This window comes from Myxocyprinus asiaticus, chromosome 21 (assembly GCF_019703515.2).
Source record: "Myxocyprinus asiaticus isolate MX2 ecotype Aquarium Trade chromosome 21, UBuf_Myxa_2, whole genome shotgun sequence".
NCBI classification, from domain to species: Eukaryota; Metazoa; Chordata; class Actinopteri; order Cypriniformes; family Catostomidae; genus Myxocyprinus; species Myxocyprinus asiaticus.
In genome coordinates, this window is record NC_059364.1 from 2325401 (window position 1) to 2337499 (window position 12099).

The 12099-nt window shown below is 40.7% G+C and overlaps 1 protein-coding gene across 1 annotated transcript in view; it reads right to left on the minus strand.

The window, feature by feature from the left end:
* The window catches only part of dntt (deoxynucleotidyltransferase, terminal), a 180772-nt gene that overhangs the window by 102011 nt on the left and 66662 nt on the right, over positions 1 to 12099 (minus strand). Inside the window, exon 8 of the mRNA XM_051648014.1 lies at positions 10465 to 10567. Within this exon, the coding sequence (XP_051503974.1) occupies positions 10465 to 10567 (103 nt within the window). The remainder of the gene's footprint in view (positions 1 to 10464; positions 10568 to 12099) is intronic.

The following is a 12099-nucleotide window of genomic DNA, read 5'->3' on the forward strand; positions in this document are numbered from 1 at the left end:
AACGCAGATGTGAAATGCTTGGCCAATGCATTGCAGGGGTTCATTACTGTTTTATATGCATTACATGCATTCTAGGCATTATTGTGGAGGTAATAAATCTCAATTGTCTGTATCATTAAACCGGATGTTTTATTATACAGGTAGCTGCTATAAACATGTCAATAGTTTAACTAACTTTCACTAACTTGCTTAGCAATATTCTCTTCAAACTGTTGCTTGGCCGTGACAGCTGTTGACCTGAATTCGATACAGTAATGTGTTGGAAGAAAGGTGAAAATTGATTAATCAGCTGATAGTTTTTTAAAAGCATTCTTAGTATTTTCTTACTGTGACAGGCACGGACACAGAGGCAACAAGAAACCAAATTCCTGAGGAGTCACATGACACCATGAGAGGATCAGATGTGTGAACGGCGAGCTCTGCGCACTTTGCTTGTTTTAACACTTTTAATGACATAAACCGGTGAGATTCGATACACTCTGTTCCATAACTGTTCTAGGAGGACAATATGTCAAAGAATTCAAAATCCTCAGGCTCTGGAGACATTAAAAGACGTGCTCAAGCTGACACCCCCGAGCAGGCCCCGAGCCAGGGAGTCAATTTGGTCGGAGAGATGAGGGAAATGCGGCGAGAGATGTTTAACATGTCAGCAATGCTGACGAAGGTCGTTGCTGACTTGGAGGATCTTGCTGTGATACGTCGATCAATCACTGCCATGGAGATGAAATTCTCTGAGGTGTTTACAAGAGTAGGGGATGTCGAGAAATGGATCGATTATCTGGAGTCATCAGAGAGGGAATTATCTGCTAATCTGCTAGTGACCAAGGTGGATTTGGAGCGTGTCTGGGAGATTTTAGAGGGCATGGAGAACCTTAGCCGGCGGAATAATGTCTGTGTTGTCGGAATTCCTGAGGCCAAAGAGGGTCATTATATGGTGAAATTCCTAGACGGGCTCTTTCTGAATCTGCTTGACATAACAGGCCATAAGCTGGAAATCGCAGGGTTCCTTCTCGCGAGCTCTGGAGGGAGGCAGGCCCTGATCAATTCTTGCCAAATTTCTGAGATCATTGTGTTACGTGAGGCGAGGAGTAAAGGAAGGCTTTATTGGAAAAACCACAGCATTTTCTTGTCCCCAGACTTTGCGAATCCGACAAGAGAGAAATGTGATCGATTCAAGGAATGCAAGAAACTTTTACATCAATGGAAGGTTTATTGAGAGCAGATGCTAAGGATGGCCGTAAAACATTCACATGCCCACAGCAAGCGATGTCCTTTATAAAGTCAATGGAGTGAGTAAGTTTTCTTGTGGTACTCACGTTGCAGCTGAGTGGACCGACTCACTGAACATTCACTTGACTGTTTGAGGAAACTGAGCGCCTTTTTTTTTTCTTTTTGGGCTGGTTCTGCCTAGTGGCTGGAGTTTGTTTTGTGGAGTAACACACCTTCGGGACAGTTTTGTGGATGAATCTGCATGCTCTTTGTGTTTATTCCGCCTATTGGCTGAAGTTTATTTTATAGATTATCTTTTGTTGTGTAATTCTGTCTCACAAAATTTGTATAGAAACACCGGACTTGAGTAATCTGAAGGCAAAATTGTCGCGGGGGCTCTCGCAGGCGTACATGGACTGTTTGAGTTTAGAGGGATGGACGCCAGTTTGCGCTGTCATGCGCGGGTTTAATGCATACTTTTTCTTTTTTCTGTTTGTTTGGTTCTGGGGGAAGATTGGGGTTTGATTGTTGCACTAATGTTGGAATGTGGTCTTTATCATTTTGTTTTTGACACACAATCGATTTTTTCTTATATGTCAAAATGTCAAATGTTAATGAGTGAATTATCTCTCTCCACGTAGATTGTGAATGGGTTGGGGCACCCCATAAAAAGAAGGAAGGTTATTTCTCTTCTTAAGTGTAAGAAATATGATATAGTGTTTCTTCAAGAAACACATCTTTCCCTGCAGGAAGCTGAAAAATTTGGGAAGATATGGGGTGGACAGGATTTCTTTAGTGCTGGCTCAAGTAAGAGCAGGGGAGACATTACACTGATAAGTAAATGTCTACAATTCAAATGTCTCAAACATATTAAAGATCAATTAGAAAGAGTCATTATTGTTTTAGCTGAAATTCAGGGGCAAAGTCATATTTTGGCTAATATTTACACACCTAACTTTTATGATCAAGGCTTTTTTATAGATCTTGAAGGGATGTTGCAAGCCGCTGGCACCCCTCATGATATAATACTGGGAGGAGACTTTAATCTTTTGATGGACTCAGTCCTTGATCATAGTGAAACAAAAGTGTGCAAGCCCCATTGCAGATATTTGGAGACTTTTGAACACATCTGGTAGGGACTATACATTTTTTTCATCAGTCCATAATATTTACTCTAGAACAGATTTTATATATCTAAGTCCCTCATTTCATCTGTTGTGGATTGCTCAATCGGAAACATTTTTGTCTCAGATCACACCCTGGTGTGTTTAGAGGTGTTGCCACATATGCAGAAAAGGAAATCATATAGTTGGTGCTTTAATGTATCCCTTTTGCAAAATCCTGAAATTCAATGTTTATATGGAGACCAACTGGTCCTCAGTATCCTCTGTGGGCGTGGCTTGGGAGGCACTTAAGGCGGTTCTTAGGGGCCAGATCATACAGTATGCCTCATTCAACAAAAAATCCAAAGCACAAGAACTTGTTGAATTGGAAGGGAATATTAAAAGTGCCGAGGCAGAGCTGACGTGCCGAATGTCGTCTGATGGCCTCAGAGAACTGACCAGACTGAAATACAGATATAATACTATTTTGTCGCGGAAGGTGGTGTTTTGGCTATTCAGGGCAAGACAGTCATATTTTGAGTTGGGGGACAAAGCAGGGAAACTCCTGGCTAGATATATAAAACAGAATATTTTTCTACCATTCCCTCAGTGAAATCTGCTGGTGGTGAAATATTTACCTCAGCCATTGATATTAATAATGCTTTTAAAGAATTCTATCTCGATCTCTATAGTTCCACGTCTTCGTCTACTGATGAGGATATTGGAAACTTTGTGGAACCATTAGAACTTCCTAAACTGAAGGCTGAGTAAAAAATTACCTTTATTCTGAGATAACCTTGGAGGAGCTTGGTGAGGTAATTAAGGCCTTGCCTACAGGCAAGTCTCCGGAGCCAGATGGCTTTGCCGCTGAGTTTTTTAGACCTTATGATACAGAATTGGCTCCATTTTTGCTAGAGTTTATATGGAATCATTAAAGAATGGAACCAACCATGACGCAAGCCTGGATCAGTCTGATTCTTAAAAAGGACAAAGATCCAAGCAAGTGTAAAAGTTACCATCCAATTTCCCTGATCCAGCTAGACGTTAAAATATTGTCAAAAATTTTGGCTAACCAATTAAGTAAAGTTATGACATCTCTTATACATATAGATCAGGTGGGGTTTATTCGGGGCCGTAACTCTTCTGATAACATTAGGTGTTTCATCAGTATCATGTGGTCAGTGGTGAATGATCAGACTCCGGTCTCTGCCATCTCACTTGACACCGAAAAGGAATTTGATATGGTAGAATGGGATTATTTTTTTTAAGATTTTGGAAATATATGGGTTCGGGAATACTTTTATTGGGTGGATTAAGTTACTTTATAGACACCCAGTAATGGCGGTTCAAACAAATGGATTCATTTCAGATTATTTCACTCTGGATAGGGGCACCTGGCAGGGTTGCCCTCTTTCCCCCTTATTGTTCTGTCTAGCCCTGGAACCAGTAGCAGCCACGATAAGAAAGGAGGATGATTTTCCAGGAGGATGATTTTCCAAGTGGGAGGTCTGGCGCATAAGCTTTTGCTTTACACAGATGATATTTTATTATTTGTCTCTGACCCTACTAGATCTATGCCCTGCCTCCACAGAATTATTCATTCCTTTTCTAAATTCTCAGGATACAGAGTGAATTGGTCTAAATCCGAAGCTTTGGCTCTGACAGCATACTGGCCAGTAATGGCTTTTCAACCAGGCGCCTTCCAGTGGCCCAAACAGGGCATTAAGTATTTGGGCATTTTATTCCCAGCAAATTTGTTTGATTTAGTTAGAGTTAATTTTGACCATTTAATAAAAAGGTTTTCGAGCGATGTGGGCAGGTGGGCTTCATTATATGTATCTATGACTGGGAAGGTTTTTTTTTTAATTCATTTATTTGTCAGGGACCATGCACAAAAAAACATTAATCTCACAAGAGAAGAGATGCTTTGCACCAGATTTAGCTACTAGCTAATTTCCATCTGCAGTCCCTGGGCAAGTAAATAAAATACTATAAATAAAAAACATGCAAATATATGTACATACATACACACATATACAGTACATTAACAGTAAAATACTAACATCGTGCAAAATGAATGATGACAATGTTAATGTTATTAAAATGAATTGTATTCCAAAATTCAACTACCTGCTACAATCTCTACCTATAGATGTCCCCCTCTCTTATTTCAAGCAAGTTGATAGCATAGGAAGTCCTTCATTTTGGAATGGTAAACGTCCCAGATTACATTTCAGTAAATTACATAGGCCGATGGACAAAGGTGGGCTAGGCCTACCCAAGATTTTGTTTTATTATTATGCATTTCGTCTCAGGCATTTGAGCCACCTGAGAGAGCCCCTCCCTGGTTTTGTATTGAACAGGAAGTTCTTGCCCCATTTTGCCATTACAAAGCCTTTCTATCAAACTAACCGGAGAAGTTAAATTACACCCCGTAATCTTGCATTTGCACTCGGTATGGACAAAGGTGTCCAGAGTGTTTAATTCGAGCCTCAAGCATATGGCTGAACCCAAAATTATGTATTAATAAGTCCCCTTTCTGCTGGAAAGAGTGGATTGTGAGGGAGGTAAATATGCTTGGTGACCTATATGAGAGTGGAGTGTTGCGATCCTTTGAAAATATGGTTCAATATTTTGGGATTCCCAGGTCTCAGTTCTTTAGGTATTTGTTCAATATTTGGGAGTAGCATACACCCCCCTAAAGCGGCAGATACTCTGGGAGAGGTGATTACTGCTTTTGGAAAAGGTCATGAGGCATCAGTGTATTACTCCCTGTTAATTCAGAGTCTGGGGGACGGAGCTTCGGCTTTTCTCAAGAGATTATGGGAGAAAGATTTAAACTTCGTATTGGAGGAGGGAGTGTGGGCTAGGATTCTAAAAAAGTCAAGTCTACACCTAGAGATACAAAGGGGCGCCTTATGCAATTTAAGATTTTACATTGATTCTATTGGACCCCCTCTAGATTGTATAGGCTTGGTCTTAAAGACACACCCACCTGCTGGCAATGCCAATCAGAAGATGGGGACACAACCCATGTTTTTTGGTGATGTGTTAAGATCCAAGAATTTTGGTTGAGGGTTCAGAGATTTATGTGTTATGGATTGTTTGGGGGGAAGGGTTATAATATTATATAATTTGATTCCACATTTTCAACAATGTTTAAGTTGTTGTATGGAATCAATAAAAAATAAACCAAAGTCCCAATAACAACTAGAAGAAAAACATTTTTTGTTAATGCAGGATTTTTAACTATAAACAAGCTGAAAATACACCGGGGACTCTTATTTTGAAATGTCTGTACTCCCAGTGTCTCACACAAACAGATAAGGGAAAATAAAATATGCACTCTTACAATCATCTACAACTTATTACTATATACACACTGTAAAATAAACACTGTCATACAGTAGAACAAATATAAGCAGTAATTAACTGATTGTGAACCGCTCTGGAACCACTGGAAACACTGTATCATGAGCTCCATGCATGCTTGGAGAATGTGCAACAGTGCTGTGTCTTCACTTTGAAGCATGCAGCGCATACAGACTATAGATTTATTTAATTAAATCAAAGCCTTTTGCAGTTTAATCATTATATTAGGCCACATCACAATTCCTGTATTTGTCCCTAAATTTAAGACCTCTGTACATGACAATTAAGACTTTTGTCATACCATTTAAGATTTTAAGACTTTTTATGGCCTTACATTTTTAAAACTGAATTTAAAACATTTTAAGGCTTTTTAAGGACCCGCGGGAACACTGGATAAGTTCAGTTCATTAATTTGGTCACAAAAACATTCAGAATTATCCATAACAAACTTCAAGTCACTGTGTCAGGGTTAAGTACAATTTTGCAAGGTTTTGTATTTTTAATGTGACACTTCGCAAGAGCTCAAAGCAAGCGCTGTGTTATGGGTTTTTATTCTTATCTCACAATGTGACCTGACTGTAAGGATCCTGACTTTCTAGTTGAGTTTTTGTTGGGTCGGGATCCTGTCACCTGTTTCTGTGTTTGTGCCTGTCTTGTGTTTCTAGTGTCAGCATCCTGCCACTTCAGTTGGTTGTGTTTATAGTTTTGTGGCTGGATACAGACACTAGTGTTGTGTGAGTGCACATGGCTTTGTTGGCTCTTTCATTTGCCATGTGCACTTGTATCTGTGCTGTCTTAAGTGAAACCCTGCCCCCTCGTTTGCCTTGTTATTAGTTTATCTGTTACACCTGCCTTTCCTTGTTACCCTCCTTGTCTGCTTCCTTATTTAATCTCCCTGTGTTCTCTGTCCTGTGCCAGTCCATTGTGGTTGTATCCCTGTTTAGGTGTCTTCTTCCGCATGTCTACTGATTCCTGTTTACAAGGCCTCATTCCAGTTTCCTGCTGGACCCAGTCTAGTTTGGTTGGGATCCATGCGGCCTTGAGGCTTCCCTCTCCATCTCAGCCAGCTGACTGCCCTCCTGTTCTGGAACTGAGTTTTTTGCCCTTCTGGGAACTTTTTTTGTTTTTTGCCTTTTGTTAAATAAACTTTGGCTTCCTGCTATTAGGTCCTCGCTTCCTTTTACAAACCCTGACAGAACGAAACTGTCAAAACTGGACCCAGCAGAAGCAACATGGGGATTCTCCTGTTTCCATCTCCCAACACCCAGGCCTCCATTAGAGAGTGCATAGTCCAGCTCGATTGGCTTTACTCCCTCCATCAAGGTGAGGCAGACACAAGGGACTTCACCTGCAACTTCCTTATCGTGGTGGATGGGCTAGGATTCAACAATGCCGCTCTCAAGGACACCTGACCCCACTGCTGAGCCTGACCTAGTCCTGACCCCAGCGGCTGCCGCCCTTCCTGACCTCATCCCTATCCTCAGGCTTCCTCCCTGGCCGCCAGACCCCACCCCTGAGCCTGACCCAGTCCTGTCTCCAGCGGCCACCACCCTGCCTGACCTCTTTCCACCATCCGCTGCCCTAACTGACCTCATCCCTGACCTCAGGCCTCCTCCCTGGCCACTGGACCCCGCTCCTGAGCCCGACCCAGTCCTGTCCCCAGTGGCTGCCACAGAGCCTGACCCAGTCCTGTCCCCAGTGGCCGCCGCCCTGCCTGACTTCTGTCCACCGGCTTTCACCCTAACTGACATCATCCCTGACCTCAGGCCTCCTCCCTGGCCACTGGACCCCGCTCCTGATCCCGACCCAGTCCTGTCCCCAGTGGCTGCCGCCAAGCCTGACCTAGTCCTGTCCCCAGCAGCTGCCACCCTGCTTGACCTCTTTCCTGTCCTCTGGCCTCCTTACAGGCCGCTGGACTTTGCCCCCTTTCTGGAGCCTCCTCACAGGCCACTGGTCTCCGCCCCCTTTCTGGAGAATCCTCCCAGGTTGCTGGACCCCGCCCCCTTTCTGAAGCTTCCCCCTTGGTTTTACCCACCATCCACCCCTTGGCTGATTCTGTCTGTGCCCCTCTGTTCTGACTTCTGCTATCCTGCCCTGACGGCCCTCCTCTGGCTTGCCGCGTCCTGGTCTGTGCCTCTGGTCCCACCCTGGTCTCTAGCTCTGCCCTGGTCTGTGCCTCCGGTCCTGCCCTGGTCTGTGCCTCCAACTCCATAATCAAATCAAACCACTTTATTGTCACTCAACCATATACACAAGTGCAACAGTGGGTGAAAGTCTTGGGTGCAGTTCCGAGCAACATAGCAGTCATGACAGTGATGAGACATATACCAATTTACAATGAACATCAGATTTACACAACACAATTTACATATCTAATATACACATAATTACACACAACACAATATACAAATAATAATATACAATGTACAGTATACAATGCACACAATATAGAATACACATACACACAATATAGAATGCACAGTATACAATAAAAACAGTATATAAAATATACAGTAGGTTGTATTGTGCTGTATTGGCATTCAGGCTGTCGGTTGATAGTCAGTTGCCAGTGTGTTGCCAGTTGCCTGGACTGTTTCATCTGTCCACCCCATCTATTCTGTGTGTTTTTGTTTCTTACTACCTGCCTCTATTCAGTTTTGTTTGTCTTTGTTCAGGTTGGGGCGCCTGGAAGTTGTCCCATGTAGAGGAGGTAGTGTCAGGATCCCAACTGTCTAGTTGAGTTTTTGTTGGGTCGGGATCCTGTCACCTGTTTCTGTGTTTGTGCCTGTCTTGTGTTTCTAGTGTCAGGATCCTGACACTTCAGTTGGTTGTGTTTATAGTTTTGTGGCTGGTATTGTGTGAGTGCACATGGCTTTGTTGTCTCTTCATTTGCCATGTGCACTCGTGTCTGTGCTGTCTTAAGTGAAACCCTGCCCCCTGCCATAGTTCCTATTGTGGTATTTTATAGTTTTGATGACTATACTATTATTCTTAAATGTGGAAAATACTCATAATAGCTAATGAGTATGTGTGTCCAAACTTATGACTGCTAGTGCAAGTCATTCTCAATTCCCCATAATGAACTCATCTCAGTGAATAACCCGCTATGAAATAGAATTGTTGGGTGTATATGTTCTTTAGTCTGGTATTGAAGGCCATGGGCTCCGAGTTCGATCAGCAGGGGACACAGAATCACTGACCCAAAACTTCTGCCAATTGATTGAGGTCTCAGTGCCGGCTGCAGTCCAGTAACTGATCCGCAGAGGAGGAGTGTGCCACACACACACCAGCGTCACGCCCAAAAGCGTTTATAATATTACAGTTTAAAGTCGACCCTGACAACCACCAGCTGCTTTAACCAGAAACACAGGGGTCAGTGGATTTATATAAATTCACCTACAGATTCGAGACAGAGTGATGGGTACAGCTCGCTCACAGTGTGCTCATTCCCACTCAACTCAGCATAAGCACGAGACTGACCTTCTAGAGTTGCCAAAAAACCCCAGATAAATAAAAAATGATGGAGCGGCTTTTTACAAGGACATTTTCCATCCTATCTGATGTATTTTACTGCTCTCACTCTCTCTCTCACCCTAGAGGCTGGATGAATAAAACAGGCCAGTGCGATACTGAAATGTGGTGCTGTTGCAGGAGCCTCGAGAGAAGAGATCTAGTATGACAAGGTTACACGAGTTAAAATCCACCTTTTTTTACCATCACTTAATCACCAACCGTCCATCGCCCCCTGGAGGCCTGGAGGACAACACTACAACGCTCACTAACGCCCTCAGCAGCTGGTTATCAAACGATGCGATCATTACACATTTTAACAGAACAAATTATTGCAAATGTTGTGATTGCACAGACTTATTATTAATACAGTTATTCTTATAAACTACCACTAAGTACAACAATCCCCATAATGTGTATCTTTAACTTCACATTGTCATATCAATAACCATCTTGTAATTACCATGATTTGAGTCTCATGAGCCTTGACTTCACTAAAAAGAGCCAGTTGATAAGAGTCATTTATTCGGTAGAAGGCGCTTTAAGTTTTGCAGTGTAGATTCAAAGGAACGACTCAGAAGAGTCATTCTATCGGGAATCAGATTACACTGGTCACACTGTATGTTTCAGACTTGTTTGGGACACGTCCTGCTCTGTATTTTTACATTACTCATGTTTGTTAGTTGCTCTAACATGTAAATAATGCAATCCAGTTCTGCCCACTGATAGCTGTGTAAATATTACTACCTCGGTATAAATTGATAGCAAAATCTCTACCGGCTAACACGTTTCTACTATCACACTGTATATACCATCAAAACCAGGCTTGAATTTGAGAATGATTGCTAATGCAGAGGCCAATAACAAGTTAAGAGGATGGAGTATAAAGAGAAAGACACAGAGACATAGAGAGAAAGACGAAAGCAGGCGCTGGGTTATTTTTAATCTCCAAAATGACAGAGAGGGTGACAGGCAACCCATCATCAGCCCAGTCACCGCCCACTCGCTCTCATTGCGCGCCACATGCACTGCTCGAGGGTGCCAGGTGGCAACTACGCTCACGTTTCATCGCTCTTGCGCTCTCAGATGCGCTCATCTATCTCTGCTGTACACTTGCTGCTTCATTTTTCCCATTTCTGCTCTGTTGCTACACAAGAAATGACTTCCAATGTCTGTCCTGCTGATTTGACCTTTGACCCCTGCACCTACTGTAAGGAGCTCTTGAACACTGACATTTGCCAAAACAAAACAGCTTTAAGTTATTTTGTACCTGACTTTTAAATCTGTCAATCACGGCGGATAAAAGTCCATCCTCTTGTCCGGGTTCAGGCACTCTGATGATAAAATCCACATCATGACCGAACTCCTTTCCCCTATAGACACATTTACAATCAGCATTTAGGATACTATACATTATATGCATATTCACAGTCACCTGAGTTTTATAAAATAAAATGCACAGACAGCACAGATCATATGTTGAGATACACAGTACTTTTTTGAGTAACACTTTGGGGACATATGGCTCATTTAATGGCTTTGCTTTTTCCTATTACTCAAAAAAGCCGTTCGCCCTGCGTCATTAAACTCCACAGCACTTGCCGTTGCTGAAGCTGTCAGGCCGTTTTATGAGTTTCACTGCTGAGACGAGAGATTATGAAAATGAGTCACTGAAACTCACAGAGCTCGCAGGTGCCGAGTTCAGGCAGGTGCATGCTGGGAGGAGAGCGATATTACAAGATATAGGGGAGAGCGAGGATAGTTGTCACACTCTTTACCATTGTAAAAACTTCAAGGTAGGTTTATTTTCGAAATTCAGTTTCTGCATAGACACAAACTGCACAGTCTTGGCTTCCAAAAAGACTTGGAACAATTCCATTAATATTGACCAGGAAAAAATATTAATTTTACCCTATAATGTAATGGGGCATGTTGAAACACTTTTGGGGGGTAAGTTGTCACAATAAGAATCTTCTGTTTAATTAACACTGATTTGAGAAGAATATCTTTGTCTGAAATATTAAATACTAGCTAAAGTTATCCATCTTACACAAGATATATGTGTTTAAAATGTATCATAGGCTATTTAATGGCTTTTCAGCAATAATTGAAACAGTTAAACAATTATAAAACACAAAACAATTCATGAAACAGCAAAAACAAAAAGGCAAAAATATATAAAATCATTGTTTTGGCCTATATGTGACAACTTGTATGGACCTTAGATGCCTAAAAACAAACAAATGAATTAATTATATGAAAAAACAATTACCATATAGACAAAGAAATGTAGAGACATAATGTGGAAATAAGAAACTTTATTAATAAATATATGTAGAAAAAAGTAAATGTAAATAAATAAATACGGAACTAAAACCATGTATAAATTATTGTGGTAATGAATAAATATGGAAATAAATAAATGTAGAAATAAATGTGGAATAAATTAAAAAAAATAAGGAAATAGAAATTATAAGTATAAATAAAAGTATAAAATACTCTATTAGCTTTGAAAATTATTTATTAACATTAATTAAACATTAAATGTTTACAAAGAAAAATAATTAATTTTCAAATCTAATTTCTTTGCAAAATGTATATATTTATGTAAGTATTTATTTAGACAAATATATGAATAAATAAATGTGGAAATAACTAGAAATAAATATATGTAGAAATAAGTAAATGGAAAAATATATATGGAACTAAATATATGTATAAATCAATTTGGTAAGGAATAAATATGGAATTAAATAAATGTGGAATAAATATAATAAGGAAATAAAAATAACAAGAATAAAAGTATAAAATACTCTTACTGTTAGATTTTAAAATATTTATTTCTATGTAAACATTTAAAAAATGACATTTTTTGCTAATTTATTTATTTATTTGTTAATGTATT